A 22,665-nucleotide genomic window follows, 5' to 3' on the forward strand; every position below is an offset into this window, starting at 1 on the left:
GTATTGTGGCTATATTTAGATATGAGCATTGTTTTCAATGTCTAATTATGTTCCCCAAACGAAGTTGGGGAACGTGTACAAAACTGTTTGTTATTATTATTATTATTATTATTATTATTTTAATTCTTTGGGAAAATTTTGTCCTCGAGTGATCTTGTAAACTACACATCCGACTAAGGTAAAATGTTTTTAGGGTCAATAAATGTTATGTAGATTTAAAAGGTCATTTTGCGCGCATTTTTCATAAGCGCGCACGTGCAAACGTGAAATGACCAATATAATGGATATTGCCGTAACTTTTCTTTTTCCTGATGAATTTTTTTGAAACTCATAATGTAAAGATACATTGGAAATAAAAGACAAGATGGCATGGTCAAAATAGCAAGATCTCACGCGCATGCACGTGCGCTTCGTTCTGATTGGCTGAAACTAAAGTCTCAATATCTTTCTTGTTTCTTGTCATAATCTTTTGAAATTTTGAACATAGTCCTACATTATGAAGATCTACAGCATGATATATGAAAATTTTCATGAAAGGATGCGCATGCGCGCGTGCTGCAATCTGATTGGCTGAAACTTTAAATGGCTATATCTCCTTTGTTTTTTGACGAAATGCTTTGAAATTTAAAACATAGTCATGCATTAGGATAGCCTAAAATATGATATGAAAAACATTCATGAAATCACGCGCATGCACGTGTGCTGCAATCTGATTGGCTGAAACTTTATATGGCTATATCTCCTTTGTTTTTTGACAAAATGTTTGGAATTTTAAAATATAGTCATTCATTTTAGATATCCAAAACAATACATTAAAGATAAAAAATTATGAAATCACGCGCATGCATGTGTGCTGTAGTCTGATTGGCTGAAACTTCAAATGGTTATAAATTGTTTTTCAACCAAACAGGATGGGATTTAGAACATAGATAAATATAAGGGATAAAAGATGTAGTAGAGGAAAACATTATGCACGTGCTTGCACGTGCGTGCACGTGAAATGAGTAAAATTAAAAATAGACTCGAAAGGTCTTTTTTAATACTTTTGGATTAAATGCTTTGATATTAAGTATATTAAAATTTTATATACAAGATAATATGGTCATTACGCACATGAACACGCGTGCAATGCCTATTTTTAAATATATTTTGTATTTTTCTGGGAAGACCTTGATTAAGTCTAAATTCAATAAAGTATTTCTTATTTAATAGAGATTACATGGAATATGGCACCAAAGGGAGTTGGGGAGCGTTTCTACTGACAGTAACGGTCCCCGTTACAATTAGCAAGTTTTAGATGTGATTTTCCCCGATATACGTCAATAGGATGAACGTGTACAAAACGTTGTGTTGTAACTATCCAACATGAAAATTGCCAGGTTGTAATTTTTTAAATTTTAGACTTGCGATTTATCAACAAGGACATGAAAATGTAATATTTAAATTTTTCTTCAATAAAAATACTACTATAAAAGTCGTATATGGCGTATTTTTCATAAGTTCGGATAACAAAAATTAAAAGATCTTTCTATTGTTTTATTACTTCTATATATACAGATCAATCGTAGATATCAAATATTTCAAATATTTAAAACAATGACCAATTTATACCGACTTCACATGGAAATAAAAGACATGGTTTGACAGTTAAAAACTATAGTTCTAAACGCTCTAGATTTTAAATTCAAGTTCAGAATCGGCGAAAATTTGATTTTAACGTAAATGTATCATACACTCAATTTTGTATTTTTAATACGTCATAAAAATCGTTTTAAAATGTCAGTTGTTTTAAATTAATCTCATGTACGAATGCATGGCCATGACTATGACGGATTCATCAGCTTAAGAAAAGAAATTTCCATCGTTATATTTTTATTCCCTGTACATTGAAGATTCGAGGGTATATAGTTTTTGCCCTGTCCGTTCGTCTATTTGTCTGTTTGTCCGCAAAAAACTTTAACCTTTCCAATAACTTTTGAATGGATGGGGTTATGACTTTCATATTTCACAGGTATATTCCTTGTGACAAGACCTTTCTCTGGGTACCATCAAATCTGACCTTTTGACCTCGACCTTGGAGTTTGACTCACTTTTACAAAAAGGAATTGTGATCTTCCGCTTTCGGTGTCTTTGTGGGTGAAATGTCATTATTTATAATATATTGGGTCAAATATGAACGCCCTATCATATGTCATTCAGAAATTATCACCAATCATGAAGATCAAGGTCAAGTGGTCAGAAATCATAATCTGCCATGGAATCTTGCCACAGGTAATGCACATGTCAAATATAAATGCCAGACTATCTCTTCTCAATCAGAAGCTATAAGGAAAAAATAACATATTTGAAAGGCAGGTCAAACTTCAAGTTCAAGGTCACGAGACCAAAAATCTTAGTTATTTAGACGACACACAGTCTGGTCTCGAGGTAAAAAAAAATCATAGTGTTTGTAGAAAGGCCTTCAAAAGGTATAGCTAATTCAAAGTAATGTTTAGTTTTTTAAAAGTAGGTCAAACGTCAAGGTCACGGGTCAAAAATCATAGTGCTTTATTTGTCCGAATTTTCTCAAGCAGAGACTGAGAGAGATGCAATTCTCAGTGCAGCTAGGAGTTTTGCCTACTGTCATGTTGTAAATTTTGAATTTACTGCCATCCGGTAAATTCAAAATTTACATGACACTCTTTTTTTAAGAATTTTAACACCGGGCATAATTTTTGAAAGGTAAGGGCTAAGGTTTTCATACTTCACGTATGTTATCCTTGTGACAAGACCTTTCTTTAGAAACCAACAACTTTGACCTTGACCCTGGAGTTTGACCTGCCTTTCAAAAACTTATCCTTAGCCATATCCTTTGAACAGGTGGTGCAAGGGCATTCAACTGTATTTCTTGTGAGAAAAGCTTACCTTGGGTACCGACATATTTAATTTGCATTTAAGAAAAGTTTAATCTTCGCTATGTAGCCATACGGGGGCATCAATGATTCACAAACACAACTTATTTTTAATACTTATGCAGTTTGATATGTCACGTATATAGGGATGGGTATCGCCAATACATTCGTATCGCGATATATCACGATTTTTTCCCACAATATCACGATAATATCATGATATTTTTAAAAGAAGTTTTTACAATGATTTTATAGGAAAAGTCATTATTTTTCTAAAAAATATGCTTGAAAAACAAAATTTTACTTTCTTGAATTTATAAAATCAGTTATGTTTGGACGGTAAGACGCCATTCTTTTCACTTTTTACAACACTTTTTACACTTTCTGTAATTGTAATTTGAAAGATCGAACAAATAAATGAATAATTTCTGGACTTTATAATATGTACATAAAGACCGGTATTTAGGTCTCCGTATCACGATACGTATCACGCAACAAAAAAATATACCGGTATACCGATAAAATCGCACATCCCTACACGCCAATCTAACTAGCTTTATTAACCGTAAACTATTGGTGACGATTCTAAAATTATATCTAACACTAAAACAACAATCATTTGCAATTGAAAATCATATGCAACTCTATGGAACGCCAACACTGCCTTATAGCATACAACTATGCATTTATTATGTCAATTTATCATTACGTGATGTGAACATATCTTTACGTTATGTCAATTCTTTATGATATTATGTAAAAATATCTTTACATCATGTCAATGCTGCATTACATGAAGTAAATACATCCTTTCTTATGTCAGCACTTCATAACTTGAAGTCGAAAATTCATTATGTGAAGCGATAATGTGTTTACATTGTGTTAAAACTTTATTACGTGAAATGAATGTTTTTTTACATCATTTCATTTCCTTAATATGAGAGGTCAAAATTGCATTACGTCAAGTGAATTGTGTTTTATAATTAAACTTATCATTACATGAAGTCAAAAATCCATTCCTTTTCGAGAGTGTGTATTTTTATTATATCAATGCATTATTACATGATATGGGTTTATCTTTATTTTACGGCGAGAGCATCATGATGTGAGGTGAACACATCTTACCTTTATGTCAGTGCTTTATTACGTGGTGTAAAAAGTGTATGACATTATGTGAACATATCTTTATATTATATCAACACTTTATCACATTATGTCAAAACTCAATTCCGTGATGTGGATATATACGAGGGTCATTCAAAAAGTTCGTAGACTTTTGTCCTAACTTTTTTATTTAACGTCATATTATATCCGAATTTGGTACAAATATTTTAACAACAGATTCAAATAATTTGAGCAAAAAAATTGGAATGTATCCTCATATTTATTAAAATTACCAAGGATTTAGTACAGCAAAAATGGGGTCACGGAGCACCGTCAAAATTGAGTAATTTTCTAATTTTCACTTTATAGTATTTACAGCTATACCTCTAATAAATGGAGCTGAAATTTAATAAAATTTACATGTTTAAATAAAGTATCGCTGTATTAATTAAAATGAAATCAGGTTATGTAATATCTCGTTCCATTTAAACAGCAGCAAGTAACAGTAAATTTAACTTTTTCTACAAGCTTAAAAAATCCTTATAAATCAGGATCTGTATGAAAAAAATCTGTGTATTTGTATTCAGTTGAAAATACAATTTTTGAGTGGTAGCGAGTTTGAACACATGGATTGTCTGCAAAGAAACAGGTTAAAGTTTAAATATATTGTCAAAAGAGTTAGGAAGTCATTGAACGTGATGTGTGCTTAAATGTTGCAGAAATAATAAAGTTGCATGGTAAATCAAAGAATTTGAAAACAATAACATTCTAATTCAAGCTAAATTTGTACAATTGATAGCAAACCAGGCGTTAAGCAACATATATGTATATGTGTTTTGAAGGGGGAAGACGCAACAAACCGTGTTTGAAATAACAAAAATATGTATACATACTTTTGACAAACTTTCTCAGCGTTGTTTTTGACGTTACAATATTGGTTAACCGTGCTCCTTTTGGTAACAAAACATGTTGCTTTCAATTTTGGCTAACGTGAGTTCTGTTTAATCAAATGGAATGAAACTTCACACTTCGACAAAATAAATGTTTATGTTTAAAAATGTGTTGATCTATAATCTTGTAATAATCATATTTATGAGAACATTGTTACGTATTTTTTGAATGACCCTCGTAATTACGTTATGTCAACTCTTTCTTATGTGATCTTAAAATATCTTTATATTGTGTTAACTCTTTATCATGTTGATTCCAAAAGTGCATTACCTGATGTAAAAATACATTTACATTATCTCAAAGCAGTATATCTGGTATAAAATGAATGTTGACGACCGTGTTTTTATGACTGGTAAGAGGGGGGGGGGGGGGTCCTGATTGATACGGAAGAATTAGAGGCACAAAATATCAACCCCCCTCTTTTCCCAAACATAACTTTACAATAGAAAATGTAATGTTCATTGAAAGTACAGCCCCCACCCCCACTTTTTGTTGAAGTATAGTCCACTGAGGGTAATGTAGTATATCTGACAAAAAAATTAGGACTGATCGAAGTTGGACCCCCCTCCCCGAAAGAGGATTTTCGGTCTTGAAGTAGACAATTTTTTTTTTGGCTTCTAAATTTTTTTTTTCGGGCGAATATTTTTTTTCTGGCTAACCCCCCCCCCATTCCTTTCGAAAAAGATGATACGTCACGCACTGGAATTAGTAATTTTTTCAACTATTCCAGGGCCAGAATTCTATTACAAAAAATCTACCAATCCCTCATCTAAATCAATTGAATATGTCTTAGTAAGCATGCATGAACACATATCAGTAGCGGATATGAGAATCTTCAACAAAAAAAAAAAAATTGTCCAAGCCTGAAGGGGGACGGTTTATGGTTGGAGACCAAGGGGGAAAGCAGAGAAGCTCTCAGGCTTTATAGTTTTATAAAAAAAAGTTTTCAACTTAATTCAGCTAAACTTAATGTGAAACTAATGCAATGTCCTACAAAGTAAAACCAATAAATTTATTAATTTTTTGTACATGTAGATTTTGGTCACTAAAGATGGTAGGGCGGGATTTCCCCCTCCCCCCAACCCACCAGTGCACGTGTGTTATACGATGTGTTTACACTTTTAAAAAAAAGGAAAGTTCAAGACTGATAAAAAAAAAATTATGACAATGTTCTTAGTAAGATCAGAAGTTTAAGACTTTTATCCAAAAAAAAAACCAAATAAACAAACAACAATTCAAAATAAAAAGAAAAAAAAATTGCTGCACGACTCATAATATTTGATTTATTTAATTATCAAATTAAAGTAAACGCCATTGAATTTCGACGTGTCTTTAATTCACAGTCGCAGTGTTAAGGCTTTGCACGTTTCAAGATTGTCAATCCTTTGTCGCTTAAAATTTTTATTTAAAGATGTCATTCCCAAATCGCTGAGATTTCTTCTACGGCAATTTTCTCTCCCGCCAATTTTAGTGCTCTCGGAACGCGGAAAATACAATCAAATTCCTCGGATGACTCGTACCTCGCACATAACGTTTGAATGGAGCGTAGCAGAGTCAGCCGAGGATTGCCGATTGCGGAAAATACGGTATGCTCATATAAAGGCCGAGGATACCCGTGTTCGCATAACGTAATAGTGAATCGACATAATGTAGTAGTGTGAGTTAATATCATAAAGAATTGACATAATGTAATGATAGGTTAACACAATGTAATTGTTGTTTAATTAAATGTCATGAACAGTAAACATAACGAAATGCAAGAATGTGTAAATGTCATAAAGTGTTGACATAATGTAAAGGAAGGTTTACACGATGCAATAGTAGTGTGGGATAATATCATAAAGAATCGACACAACATAATGGAAGGTTGACACAATGCAGTAGTAGTGTGGGTTAATGTCATAAAGAGTTGACATAATATAATGGAAGGTTGACACAACGCAATAGTAGTGTGAGTAAATGTCATAAAGAGTTGACATAATGTAATGGAAGGTTGACACAATAAAATAATAGTGGGAGTAAATGTCATAAAGAGTTGACATAATGAAAGAAGGTTGACACAATGTAATAGTAGTGTGAGTAACTGTCATATGGAGTTGACATTATGTATAGGAAAGTTCACACAATGCAATAGTAGTGTGAGCAAATGTCATAAAGAGTTGAACATAATGTAAAGGAAAGTTCACACAATGCTATAGTAGTATGAGTTAATATCATGTAGAGTTGACATAATGTAATAGAAGGTTAACACAATGTAATAGTTGTGTGAGTAACTGTCATATGGAGTTGACATAATGTAATTGAAGGTTGACGCAGTGCAATTGTTGTGTTCTGCTATAAGGCAGTCGTTATGCAACTCAGTGACGTAGCATCGTTTTTGTTGTTAATTCAACAATTCTAATAGGCAATATTCCTGGTCGAATAAAGGTGATATTCTCAATTGAATAAGTGAAATCTGAATAGATGATATCATTTAAGGACAGATGATACAAACAAACAAATGGATGCCTGGATTGATACGTATTTTTTGACCTAATTTCATTGTAAATGATGAAAATAATAAATTTCTAGAATATAAAGAAATTGTAAACCTTCTGTGATGTTCAAAAATCTGCTCTTCTGAAACCATCCTTATTAATCTATACAAATATTTTTCATTTTAAATTTCATTTTTGCCCAAATCTGAGTAAAAAATTAAAAACTATGCAGTGAAAGTTATTCATTTTATTTATTTAAACACGACCCAAGTTGTTATTTTCATATTCTTTGACAAAAGTTTGTTTGTATCATCTGTCCTTAATGTAAGTAAATACCAAAATAATCACTCAAAGTTTTTATTATATACATAAACATACTCGTAGATATATTATTTTTCGTTTAATAGCAAAACATTCTCAGATTAAAAGTGGATGATATGCATTTGCAGCAGATCCAAAATGATTGCTAAAAAAAATCTGCTTCACAAAAGCCCGGTAAGTTCAATATGTTTAGCCCACTTGAACCAACGACGCAAATCTAATTAAGGTTGTCCTTTGTCCCTCTGTCCATTTTTAAAAAAAAAGTCTTACTTTGTCTATAAGCACGGGTCGAATTTTAAATTATTGTATAAATGGGTTAATTTTTAAAAAAAGATAAATGTCAGTTCTACCTCGAAATATCCAAGAAAAGGCAAAAATAGCCTGTCTGTCTAAAAAAAGTTGTCAAAACTATGAGGTCCGAAAGATGAAACTTAGAAAATGTCGAGCCAATGTAGGAATGAAAATGAATATTGTTTACCGTAAAGTGTCGTCGGTACATCTAATGTTCAATTCAAGACGTCAGTAAGATGTTGAGTTTTTGGAATAAATATTGCTTCATATAAATTAAAAAAAACAAAAAACAGGTCTGTTAATAATGGTTATACCGACAGAATGTTTGAAGATCTAGTCTACAACAACCGTGCAGATACATTTGATATCGTCAGTCTGAAACTGGAGCAGTAATAAAAATGATATCCACTTCTTTTGAGAAATTAGCAGTCGTCTGTGATGTCAAAAAAGCCCAAGCTTTTCAAACCAGTCGTGGGGTATGGTTGTAAAAAGTATTGAAAAGTTGTACGTTAAAATATGTTATTTTGGTAAAATTTTGTGACATAATTTTTTTAAAAAAGTATCTTGAAGTTTTTATTGGAAAATACTAAGCATCTTTGTATGGTATTTGTATGTACCTTTGGTATACATATGGTAACATTCGGCAAACCTCGGCCGATTACTGCAAATTTGATGTAGGGTACCATAGTCAGCCGAATGCTCATGATAATTCAAAATCAATTGTTGGGAATATAAAAAAATATATAAAACTGACAAATGATTTGTAAGAATTTAATCCTTCGAAAGAAAATTATGGATATAAGTTGAATTATCACATTCAGATCATGGCTAGCATCATAAGAAGGGGTCACGATAGGACATCAATGATGTACGGTTGAAATTGCAGACCCACATTCCTATAATTTATGCTAAAATTGCTCTATTTTACCTCCCTTCCTCATCAAAATTAGCCTTTTCATCCAAAAAAAAATGTCAGTGTTTATAAACACATACTTATGCTGAAATAAGGTCTATATATTTCTGACGCACTTAATTTCTGAGTGGTAATTTCTCGTGCCAGAACTCTTTTGTTTTGATACTACCTCAATTAACTCTTGCTGCTCTGTACATAAAAGGGGTCAGTCGCATTTACATTTTTATCACATATGCGAAATGTAACCGACGCTGGTTATATTAAAAATTTGTTCTATTCAAATAAGCGCTGTGATTAAAATTAAACAGTGTCACGTTTTAAATTGGTTTTCACTCTACCAAACACCCTCACATAACTGTTTCATCTTTCTATTTCAGTGTTTTACTGAGCCGTAGGAATTGTAAGTCATCTCGAGTATACTTATGATAGCTTGCAGGGTGCCAGTATTATTCTCCTCTCTCTGTGCTGGAGCGAAGCGCACGACTCGTATACTGCGATTGATAAATATATCATAAACCCTTGAGGAAGAGTGCCTTCCTCATTTACCGCTGCCAAGATTTCTTGAACATTTTACGTGCTTTAAAACCCGCATTATTATTATTTTAACTGAGAATTTACCGAACTTCTTACAATAATGAGTTGGATTTGGGTAAAACTCAACATGCTATGAAAACTGTGCAAATCAGTGCTTAGTGAGATTTGAGTGTGGAGAGAAATAGTTTAATTCTACTTTTGGGAGGTTTGCTGTATAAAAAATATATATAAACAATGGGTGAGTCGAAAAACGGAGAGAAAAAGAAGGTGAAAATCAACGACGATAGAGGGGGCACGGTAGAAGTTAGTGAGAAACATGGACCTCTTTTTAATGCCATACCTAAGATGCATTTATGTGCTGCAGTCATTCTTTGCCTCGTAAATATTGCCATTCCAGGCATGGGTGAGTAGATTTCAGAAAGTAAAACATCTTATGCATATATACTGCAACAACTGTTTGATACGTTAAGGAAGCTAACTAACGATAAATATTTATGAACTGCTTGTTATGTATCATAATCGCTGATCTCGATTACATTTCAAAAACAATTATTTTTGCCCTCGCGAAGATTCGTGATATTGAGTTACTGGTATATTTTTGCTTCCTGGAATGCGACTGCACGATCGTCGTATCATTAGATACTTTGCAATATCAATCAAGGTTCCTACACAGAATATCCTAGTTTTCATGAACCTGGTAAACACGTGAAATTGATTGAAAAATGAAAATGCATCAACTTTTTTTTATCTGGTGTTAGATTTTAAAGAAAATACAAACCACAGCACTATAAGAGAAAATACTAGTAGTGAATATATGGTTTCAAACAACTTTTCAATTATTTCCTTGGGGAAAAGATTCCGCATTGAAAATTTTTTTTTACAAGTTTCTTCCTAAAAAAAACGAAGAGAATAAGAATATGGTAATGAGCTCTGAGTAGGAACTATATATATGTACGTGCCTCGTGCAGTTTGTGAGTTGGATGATCTAACGATTATGCACAATGACAGCAAGAAGACAGATAAACGCTCTCTAGAGTTCCACTGCGACACCAAAATATGCAATTACTTTGGAAAGACTGGTGATCAGTTTCTCAAATACAAAGATAACAAACCCAAAGATTTTATTTATGCATAAACCAACACACTCTTTCTTGTCAATAGATAACTATGTTCAGCTACCCGTCCATTGAGTTTTCTACCCGAAGACTTAGTGCGAGGGCAATGTACTGATACATAAACAACACGTTATTTTTTTGTTAACGATTGTCGAAAATCGCAATGATATTCATTTTTTGAAGAATGTACTTCCCTTATCTGAGTTAGAATTGGCGATAAAAGAAGCGATGAAGGTATTTAATCAGCAAAATTTATTTATACATCAGCAACCCCCTATGGTGCGTGCTATGTGGGAAGGTGTGGCTTTCAATACAACTAAAATGTCTTCGTGATAAAACTTAATCTTTTCTACAGTATCAGCATCCCTTCGGCAAATTCACCGTAATTTTTTCTCTTTCGACAAAGTTAACCGTCAGAATTTATCAAGTAGGAAATGTTCAACAAAGTGAAGTTGTATGTACATCTGGGCAGCATAAATATTGTGTATCAAAAGGTAGCGGGAATTCCGCGTATTTAGATCTAAATTGATTCTTGAGAACTTATCAATCTCTCCGAGTGAGCTCGCTGTCAACTAAATCAAAGCCCAATACAACTGCTAAACAAATCCTCTTGTATGAAGTTTCATGTATTCTCATTATTGAATTGTAAAATTAAATATTATCAGCGATGTTTCCATCCAAAATATGAATTTTGTAAACGTCTGATTTAATCACAACATCTTTGATCTATAAATTCTGTATCATCAATCGTCATCAAATACTGTTATTAATAATAACATGCATCTTATCTGCCAGTAATTAAAGCAACTAGGTTTTTATTAGAATGAAATAAGAAATAAAGGGAGATGACGGTAAACATGTGTAAGTATATGTCTACTGGGAAGAGACAAATAGCAGTAATAAAATGTTCTTGTTAAGTTCTATGTACTGGGACAGTATATATTACAATTTACAATTTACATACTGGTAGAAAATTTAATATGAATTGTTGGGTATGAAAAAGTATAGGTATCTTAATGTCAGAGCTATAGAATCTTCAATGATTTTACAATTCATGTATCTTTTTAACGTGATTTTGGCATTAAACAAAACAATATACCTTTTAATGTTATTCACAATCTGATTTCTTCGAAAATTTCCAGCTATCCTTTCGCAAAGGAGTTGAAGGGGATATAGTAACATATCCGTGTGTGTTTGTTTGTGAGTTATGTCCTGTGCAAAACGGAAATGACGTTATTTGCATCAGGATCGATGTCGAATAGTGCCTTGATTTATATATATGCGCTTTGCAAGGGGATGTTAAGCTTTGCGGTCCCCTTGTTATTCTTAAAACGTCTTTGTGGTGACAAAATCAATTTTAATACAGCAAGATATGGCTCTAACCTGTACACTCTTTGACCAGAGATCAGAGAAGAAGATTCAGAGACTCTGAGCAACAATTTACACGGAAGAAATAGATATATCAATGTATATATTTCGCCAAATATTCTGGGTCAGGCTTCTTTTAAAGCCTGAGACTTTTGCGTCTTTGCAATGAATTTACAGTCTTATTCCGTGACAAAATGGATTTTTACCAATCAACCATAAAGCCAATGACATGTTTCTTAAAATGAGATTAAAGATGATCATAAATCTGACGACCTAAAAAAGTTAATTTTTGGGCCACGCCTTATTGTAGAGTATTGAAATTTGTTTATAACTGACCATTTCCTTTATTAGATTTTGAAATTAAAGAACTTAAACACAATGCTGAAATTCTTATTACATGGGATGTTTTTCCTCACACGGGATACAATTGCAGGAGCGCTGAAAAGTGTCTCTAAACATATATTTTTCAAAAGAATTCTCATTTCTTAAACATAATATTGTTTACAACACACTGAAAGGAACAATATATCCGAGAATTCAATGAATATCGTTGGCGAAGGAATAAACCAAGAGTACCTTTTTAGATTTCCATTCATTAAAGTCTTTGAGTGGAGGAACACCATAAGACAGAACGCGTGTGGTGTGTCAAAATTAACGATCTATGCTAAGTGAGAGTTCCAGGGCTTTCTGATCCCAGCGCTAGGGAAAGGTGGATGTACAAAAAAAGCGGCTACTAAAATATTCTTCAAATGAAATAAAAGTAAACAAGCCCAGAGCTTCAGACACGAGTACCGTCTGCCATTATACGGGCCTCATCCTGTCACTCAACGCATCTGTTTACTTCCCTTTTATTAAATAGCTTTAGAGAGCACTTTTTCCCGTGCTCTGATATACAAAATTGAAAACTCGTGATGAAATAAATGTTTCTTGGTAATTAAAGCCACATTCCACGCACTACAAATGCATTTATATATAGAGGATGGACTAAAGAAATCACCATCATCTTCAGATTTCATTGGCGAAAATGGCATCATATGTTCAATGGTTCCGCATTAATCTCTTCATCAATCTTCCAGAGCAAAACTTACATTCATCAAACAAAACAATAAGTAAACAGGAAACCTGTAACATACCCTATGTCTGATTAGGTTTTATTTTCCCTCTCTTGTTTTATTACATGACAGACATTTAATTTGATTAAATAGTATGCTCTTGTGGATTTTTTTTATCATTTAAATAAAAAGCTCTCTGTCTATGATAAATGTAAGCATTCTAAATATATAATAAAGAATTTAAAAGTCCACAGAAATAAATGGATTTAAGTTACAATTCCCTCTGCTAGGCAACATAATAAACAAATTAAATTTGACCGAATCATTTTTTTTCTACACAAGAATGCTACAGATGCGAGAAGATAATATATGAAGCGTCGAAGAGAAATCTGATGTTACCAGCACCTTTGATTAAACATAAATTTGTTGATAAATGTTAAAAAAAGCTTAACTAAATTAAAAAAAAAATATGTTTCTGCAGTGTCGACTCTTCGTCCTTTTTGGATCAATAATATTGACCGTTTGGAACATTGTACACGTTACACCTGTAAAAATTATTATGATCAGAAGATAAGTTTTTGAAAGCAGATGCTTCTTATTAAATTTATACAGTTCATAAGATGAGCAGGTATATCACCTTAGAGCGCCAGTATAACAATTAACAAGCATTCATTAACCGCCACGCTAAACAAAATTTCAATGCCAGCATCTGTTGTTCTTTAAACCTCAACACATACTGGCATTCTGGGAATCCCGTGTATAATGACAGTTAGGAGTAACAAAGATTTACAATTCCTTCATGATTAACTAGCAATTGTTTGATTGGTTGTCAGTTATTTCATAATAAATGCCTGTTATTTTATTAACTGTCAGTTATTTCATTAAAATAACAAGTCGACAATACATAAACAATATATGCATTGAAGGTATACATTTAGCACCAATTCATCTTTTTAATCGTCTTCTTTTGCTTCCGTCAATTGATCATTTCGGAGTCAGGATTGTTTTTCCCTCTCTGTCTGTAACTTTAACCCATTGTTTGGCACTTACTCTACAGATTTGTCTTGAGAGTGCTTCAGAAAAGAATGTAGGGATGAAGGAAACGTATAGGCTTCACTCCGCGGCGGAACAAGGTCGCGTGTACAAAGAAATTTGTTCCTCAGGTGCATATCATTGTCAGAAACCATGCTCTTTTACATGGCTAATGCAGTCGTGATGTTATGGAGAAGATGTGCAATATGTTGCAAGAAAATAATATCTGGCAACACTTGAACAAGCAAAGTGTTCTACTTGTGGATATATTTTTTGAGTAGTTTTGGTTGGTGGCGCCATCTTTGTTTTTCAAGTTCAAAATTTACGAGCAGATGATTGAATTTTCTTCCGTCATTAGTTTGATTTTTTTTAATGAAAGGGTAAAAAATGCACTTATAGACATCTAGTACAACAAATGTTAGGGTTCCTGTTTCTATATAAATCTCTTACTTGCATAAGAAGTTCAAGACGAGTTCAAAATCGCAAAAAATAACTCTACGAGTTCATGCGATTTCCAGATTTTATTGAATTTTATGGAGTAAAAATATTGGTTACTTGGAATTTCTCTTGATTTATTGAAGACATGGGTGGTTTAAAACATGTGCATGCCAACACTGTACATGTACATTGTGTCATTAAAAAATTTCACCACATGCTTTATATAATAATAGGCTAAAGGATCAATAAATCAAACATTCTTTGAAAGCGATTTTACAGAAAAATTAATACATTTTTTTAAATCCAATTTGCTGACTTATTTATTTTTTGTTTGTTTTAGGAACCTTTATTTCAGCGTTCACCGTATTTTGTGGTTGTCCTACTAAAATAGAGAAACGTATGAATGCATTTCTCCTCAACCTGCTAGCGGCCTTCCTACAAATGGTGACATTCATCGTCATTGTCGGCTGGATTTGGAGTATTTTATGGGGAATGAATTTTGTACAGCTTGCTAGTAAGTTTCCACAATGCACATTTTCCTTTACTTCTTCCAGTGGTCTAGACTTTTAGCTCACCTGAACCGAAGGCTCAAGTGAGATTTTCGGATCAAAATCTGTTCTTGTCTGTCGTAAACTTTTTACATTTTCATCTCTAGAACCGCTAGCGCAATTTCAACAAAACGTCCTACAGAGTATCCTTGGGTAAAGGAGATAAGGTTTGTCTAAATAAAGGGTCGTCTTCTTCCAAGAGGAGATAATTATGAATTAATGAAAAATGAATGGCTTCTTTAAAAAATTTTCTCAAGAACCACTGGACCAGGAAAGACGAAACTCAAGTCGTACATATGAAAAATCTTTAAAAATCTTCCCAAGAGCAGCAAAGCCATGATTAGTCATAGTTATATGGAAGCATCCTTAGGTAGTGTAGATTCAAGTTTGTTAAAATCATGACCCCTGAGGGAAAGGTGGGGCCATAATGGGTACGCTGTATATAGGATAAACCTTTAAAAATATTCTTCAAAAGTACAGCAAAGCCATGATTGGACATAACTAAAAGGAAGCATCCTCAGGTAGTGTAGAATCAAGTTTGTTAAAATCATGACCACTTAGGAAATGCCGATTTGAGTTTGTTCAACACCCCTCCTCCTCCCCCTAACCACTTTTATGTCTAAACTTTTCCTTACTGAACTGATCTCTGCTTTTTCCTTGCCAAAGTGGTCAGGTGAGCGATATGGCCCTTGGAACTCTTGTTTGACCTCGAATTAGGAATCCATAGTTTTGAAAATAAGGTACGAACTATGTCATTTGGCAAAGAAAGTTCAAATAAAGATGTTCTCAATGGCAAAGAAAGTTAAAGTAAAGATGTTCTCAAACCTGATACAATTTGACACACCTTTCGGCCTCTCACTATTGGTTTCTAGCCCTGATTTATAGAATATAAATATTTGCGGTTACCTACTAATGGTATTTTGGTATATGGAAAATTTAAACAAGTCTAAGTCCAATTTATGGGGTTGAATAAGAGTTTGCGAACTAAAATAACAGTTTGCTGTAAAAAGAACTCGGTATAATGTCAGTTTAACCGAATTGTAAAGATCAAATGCCTCTTTGGCAAATCGTTTTTGTATTCTTTTATTAGCAGAATTATGTAACAATTCAAGGGCAAAACGCTTATAAAATGCTTCATCCTTATAAATTCAGAACTCACTATTGTAAATCATAATTTCATCATTGTCATATAGTCTTAAAATTTTGAAACAGAATTATTGACTAAATAATTTAACGCAAAATTGAAGAACTATATTTCCAAAAATAGAATTACCATTTTCACTTGAATGCAAGTTCAAACATTATTTTCGTTTTATATCAAAACAAACTCTGCAAAACAAGCTGCAACCATATACATGTAAGACGTTCTTAACAACAACATACTTTACATTCACTTGTTTTCCATTATTAGGAGATTTCGAGAAGCAATAATGAAATAATACTTCAGTTTAATGAAGAGTAGATTACATTATCCATTCGTCATATATCAAAGGATTCTGGTGTTAGGGAAGAAATAGATGCACATGCATTCATAATGCGGAAGCGGTCGGTGCCAGAAAATTGATTGTGTTGTAGTACTTGGCATTGATATGCTTGTTCTGGTAATGTGCCACACTGATAAAGACCACCTGGGGATGTGGGGGACAGATTTTAATGTAATTTTAATTACACTCAAAGTGTTCTCGCCTATCGAGAATAAAACATGAAAAACATTTATCTGCGATAATCTGGAATTTCAATGATATTCTTTTCCTTAAACTTTGAGACAGGAAAGCCTTCCTAAAATATAATAAATCTTTAGTTTTCTGAAAGTATAAATTCCTATATTTTTATAACCTTCTCTTCACATGCAAATGAAATTAATCTTCCTGCTGTCAACATTTTCATTCAAAATTGCACATACTTATTTGCAGGGTATGCACACGTCACACCCAACAATTCTCATTTGATCTTCTACGGGTTGACTATAGAACGTTTTGTGTCTGGGAGAATAAAATATTGATGAGTTTTTCATGTCTCTCGACCAATCACATTAGCCTTTTTGTTGACAAACAATCAGAAACGCGTGCGTTGCAGTATCAACTGCTTACTTCTTACCTTCAGTTTATAAAGTTGTACATCATATTATAAATGCCCCGTTCTGTGATAGGTCCTTCTCAAAAAAAAGAACCTATAGCCCATAGACGACAGCAACGTCCCAAACAGTGTGAGGATACAGTGTTCACGCCACATGGACATCAACTATATAACGACATTCTTTAGATTATTATGCCCATGTAATCGAAAAATCGAGGGTATATACTTAGTAGTTTTGGCCCTGTTCGTCAGTCTGTCTGATTGTTTCTGTTTGTCCGTAAAAAACTTTAACCTTGTCCATAACTTTTGAGTACTACATGTAGTATGTTTGTGTTCAAAATCTTTCTTCAGATATAGTATTAACTTACTTTTAAAAAACTTTAACATTGACCATGACCTTTGAACAGTTAGTACTAGGGCTTTTATACTTCACATGTGTATTCCTTGTAACAGAACCTTACTTTAGATACCAACAATTTTGACCTTTGAGGTTGACTTGCATTTGAGAAACTTAAACCCTCGTCATACTGGGGCATCAGCGTTTTACAAACCCATATTGTTTTCTTTAGATTTTGGGAACGTTCTACGTTTCACTTTTTATCTTTGAGTCAAGGTTATGTGCTTCGGAAATCCTACTTTTATTTTCAAATCAAGAATTCTAGGAGAGTCGTTAAAGTGGGTTTGGCAGAAGTGTTCGTTCTAAAAAGCCCATACATCTTTCACTGTAGAACATTCACTGGTAGAACACAGTTAGTCACATTGTTTTTAATGTAGAATTTTATGTTTGCCAACCAAATTTTAGAAATTTCTTCAACCCAAATTAAACGCTTAAAATGCTTCAGTGAATAAGAGAGAGAGACAGAGAGAGCGAGAGCGAGCGACATCTTCAGATTATTAACATTTACTCATTACTAATAAAAAAGGTACAAAGTTCTAACACTTATTAGTGCTGTTGTAATTAGCAATTTTTTTAACTGGTCCTCATGTTCTGTTTCAGTTGCAAAGGGTGAAGAACCGGAAGCAGAATTTCAGAATCTTGCCGGACCTTATTACGTCCGGCGCCAAAGCAGTGTCGACATACCCATGTGATCGCTGAATTATGTAAAATAAAGGTCCATATTTGCTTCTTGACAATTACTGCTAGGGATATTTCAAAATAGAAGCTGGGAGCATTCCGCTAGCGGAAATGGGGAATCGGTTCTTAGAGGAGAGTTACATGACTTAGATATGCATGGATGGGTATATTTCAGGAGTCTGACAATTTTATGTATATAGCTGTATAATTCTAAAGCTGGTGCCTCGGTTTTGCTTTCGTATTAAACTCGTGTGTTTTAGTTGGCATTTTTGTACGTATAAAATTTTATCTCATTTCTTGCAGGGATATATGAAATAAATTATGTTTGTACATATATTGTTTCTCTTCCCTTTCTTTCAGAAACGGTACAATTATGAAAGGTCTTGTTGTTATAAAATAATTTATCAATTACATGTACATTATTCCGAAATATCTGACGTTTTACTGCCCTTTTACGATTTATATATTTTATGTGGCACATTTTTTTGTGTACCCTTAGCTAGTTCCAATACAGTTTTGGGTTGCAACTCATTAATAGGTTTCTGATCTATATGCAGTCCTTTCTCCAATGCCATGGTGATAATCTTCAATGCATAGTCCTCAAAGCTTTCAATTTCATCGAATGTTAATAATGGTTTAAAAGGTCCATAACTATACATAGGCACGCAGACTGTAAGTTCATTAAAAACAGTGGAGTATTTTCCTTTTACTTTCATCTAACTCATTAATTGATGTACTAAAATCTAGAAGCATTTCTAGAATTTCTGGACAATGAGTACAGCGGAGGCCTGCGTCATGATAATTCTGCAGTGTCAACATAGGACGAATGATAGCATGGACTAATCCTAATGATCCACATTTCATTGAATTCCCTGCACTGATTATGGCTTTGAGCGACTTCTTTAAGGTACTTTTATTTTCTTCAGATACATTTCTTGATAAAATGGTGATTGAAAAGTATAACAATTCTATTTTGTCTAGATGGTAGGGCATAACATCTTGTTCAATTTTCATCTTGATTCCACTGACATAAAAATGTGAAAAAACATCCAGCAGTTCCTCTGTCGTGTATTTTTCACTGTTCTCAGTAAAATGACGAAGTTGATGTAAGTATTCAGTCACTGTTTGAACATTGCACATACCGTCCTCAATATCAAACTTCTCCATTTTATAAATCTCGTTGGGATCCAAAACCCCTACATTTTTTTAGAAAACTGGAATAAATTTTCAAACTGTCCAAAACGTATTGAGTTGACAAATCTTCCTCACGAACTGCATCACATAAAAAGCCAAATCATTCAGAACATGCCTCCAAAAAATAAAAATGTTTGCATCCTAATATTCTTTCAAATATAAGAAGGTCAAGAAGGAACCTTTTCTTCTTTTCTTCTGCAGTGCAGATTAAGTTAAATAACTCTGAATTTTCTGTATCTGGTTCTACAATATTCTCAAAGAAAAGTTCTCGAGGTTCTTTCTTCTTTGTATATGGAATTTTTTGCTTACTTCTTTCCCTGGGCGCTCTTTTATATGTATTTACTCCTTCGACAGATAATTTTTCATCATTATTAAACATCTATTTTGCGGCTGAAAGTTCTAAGAATTCAATATGAGTTTCATTATTGAAATCACTAAAGTCACGACACATAGCTATGAACTTATCCACATCTGTTATATGTTTATGTATTATAGCATATTGTAAAGGTGTCCTCCCTTTTTTGTTATAAGCTAACAATTTTGCACCTTTGTTCTTTAAGAATTGCAGAGTAAAATAAAATAAAGTGGGTTTAAACTTCGCCGTACAGCGCCAACCTCCGAAGGTGGCAGAGGATAGTTTTGTTTTTTTTTTTTGCAATCAAAACGTTTGACTGACGGTTTATTTAAAGCTGAACATGATTCGTAAAAGCAATGTGTCCACCATTTTTGTTCCCGAGTCTCGCTGCTCTGCGGACCCCTATAAATAGGGCAGAACTTAGTCACTGTTCTGTGTAAACAGTCGACACCGGTGTAGACGGACGTATGCTATTCAGGACTCGTACCTAGCGAGAATAATACCGTAATACTTCGTCCTATGCAGGAAAGAAAGATACCAATTAAATTTACAATTATAGTTGTATAAGTCAGTTCAGTATACAAACAACACAGATAAACCTAACTGCTATATGATATAAACAACGGCAAGTCGGCAGTGCAAAATAACCAGCACGAACACGGGTCGCCATTGCACGCCGATACCCGTGACAATAAAGCAGTCAGGTGTAACGAATGCGACGAGTATACCCTAGTATTGATGTATCGTACATAATGTTATCGAAAATGGCGTATGCCTATTTACGAGTCGTGTTCAGCTTTAATACTGAGGAATTTGAAGCTTTTAGGAATAAAACATGTACAACTTACACAATTGAGCCCTAAAGATGGCTATGGCACGCCAAATTCACAAAAATGAGATAAACCCAGTTTCACATTTGATAAACTAGGTTTATCGACTGTAAACTATAGTTTACAAACCGTAAACTATAGTTAACGATTCGTTAAGTATAGTAAACGATTCGTTAAGTATAGTTTTCATCTGTAAAACTATATTTAACGGTTGTTAACCATAGTTTACGAATGATAATCTAAGTTTATCTGTCTGTAATAAGCGTTAACAATAGATTTTGTTGATAAACATAGATTCACGTTTGTAAACTATAGTTTACAATCGTAAACTATAGTTAAGAGTTGTTAATCATAGTTTCACAAATCGTGAAACTATATTTATCAGATCGTTAACTATAGTTAACGGTTTGTAAACTATAGTTTACAAATCGTGAAACTGTATTTATCAGATAATCTATGTTTTGCAATCGCAAATGATAGTTTTCGGTGTTAAGTATGGTTTACGGTTGTGAAACATAGATTATCGCGTTAACTATAGTTTACAGATGTAAAATATAGATTAACGTTGTTAACTATAGTTTACAGTCCGTAAACTATAGTTTACAACCGATAAACCTAGTTTATCGATTGTGAAACTATGATTTGCTCATTTTTGTGAATTTGGCGTGCCATAGATGGCGCAGGGACAATCTCAAAAAATTTCATGTAAATCAAGCCTATTTACACTATTTCGCCGCAGCCGCAACTGCTTCCTGGCCCGTGTTCATGACCTAAGCTACCACACAAATTGCAGAATAACATTTGTACATACCAATGAACAGCAAGAGATAATGGCTCAACCACCTCGTTTTCAAGCTGCAATTCATCCTATGAACCCACCCCGCTTTTCTGGTGAAATACCGGTAGAGTGAGTTTTGAGCTTAGTTTCGCATTTCTAGTCCATATCCCATATACAGTAGTACTGACGCTAAAGTGTCATATTTCAATAAAATATACAAGGCCACCAATTCCCTCCAAATGCACCCATAAAATATTCTAGCTATAAAATTACCTATAATATGCATTCAAACCTCAGGTTTCTCTATTTTTTCTATTTTTTGACGGTACTTTATTCGAAACTATCCTCTGCCACCTCCACACGGATTATATTTCATTAAGTGATGCAGAGGTGTGTTGCCTTCATTGTCAACACAGTTCACATCCATTTTCTTTACATTCACCAAAAGTTCTACCATTCGAAGAAGATGACACTCCACGGCCAAATGAAGAGGGTATTCAATCAAAGTAAATTCGACATGATAGTCTCTGTGAAGTTTTTGGATAACCTCATCCATTTTGTCCACCAAGGCCCGTAAATACAGGTCATATCCAAGGTGTGACACTGGCGGTTTGAATAAGGAAGTTTCCACAAACTGAAGAAGAAAGAGTTTCCTAGCTTCTGTGACATCAATGCCAGGTAGCTGTGGTAAATGCTCAATGCACTCCAAACACTTAGAATAGGATGCGTCTACATTGAAGACAGGTTTGTAATATATTTGGTAGGAGATTAATTTTTTCAAAATATGAATTCCATGGAGAGCTTCCTCAAATTTTCCACTACAAGTCTCCCGTTCATAACCACAGGAAGGCTTTTTGAAGTAATAATTTTCTTTTGTTTATATACATCCAAGACATTTTGAAATGTCTCACCTGCCATTTCTTTCAGGAGTTTCTTAGGCATTCAAAGAGTATATCTGAAATATTTTGTACATATATATGTAACATATATTATCTATTATATTATACAACGTTTATATTTTTTTCTGAGCGTTTGAAACATTTGACTAGGTAAATGGGTTATCTGCAGATTTAAACATCAAATTGTTCCCCTAACAGTAATCAAATCCACAATTTGTAAATAAACTTAAGTTGTAGCTTTCCTTTGCGGTGTCAACCAAAAGGTCAATAAGGAAAACTCCACGTTTCTTTTTTTACATTTCCAAACATCACCAATAAAACTCAATGCTGCGTTTAGTTTTGTTTTCTTTCAAAGTGTGGATAAAGCTCAATCCTGGGGATTTCTAAATGCTAAATATTACGATGATTTTAAATTAAAAAAAT

The 22,665-nt window shown here is 33.5% G+C and overlaps 1 protein-coding gene and 1 pseudogene across 1 annotated transcript; one reads left to right on the forward strand and one right to left on the reverse strand.

Moving 5' to 3' along the window:
* Positions 1–9,362: 9,362 nt before the first annotated feature.
* LOC134283446 (protein stum homolog) lies at positions 9,363–18,522 on the forward strand. Its single transcript, XM_062765889.1, has 3 exons — positions 9,363–9,885; positions 14,828–15,001; positions 18,109–18,522. The coding sequence occupies exons 1-3, from the start codon at positions 9,717–9,719 to the stop codon at positions 18,198–18,200; spliced, it is 435 nt and encodes a 144-aa protein (XP_062621873.1). The 5' UTR covers positions 9,363–9,716; the 3' UTR covers positions 18,201–18,522.
* Positions 18,523–18,638: 116 nt separating this feature from the next.
* On the reverse strand, positions 18,639–22,220 carry LOC134283460 (uncharacterized; annotated as a pseudogene).
* Between the last annotated feature and the right edge of the window lie 445 nt (positions 22,221–22,665).

This window comes from Saccostrea cucullata, unplaced genomic scaffold, assembly GCF_032062105.1.
Source record: "Saccostrea cucullata isolate Sc308-1 unplaced genomic scaffold, CSIRO_AGI_Scuc_v1 ctg527, whole genome shotgun sequence".
Lineage (NCBI taxonomy): Eukaryota > Metazoa > Mollusca > Bivalvia > Ostreida > Ostreidae > Saccostrea > Saccostrea cuccullata.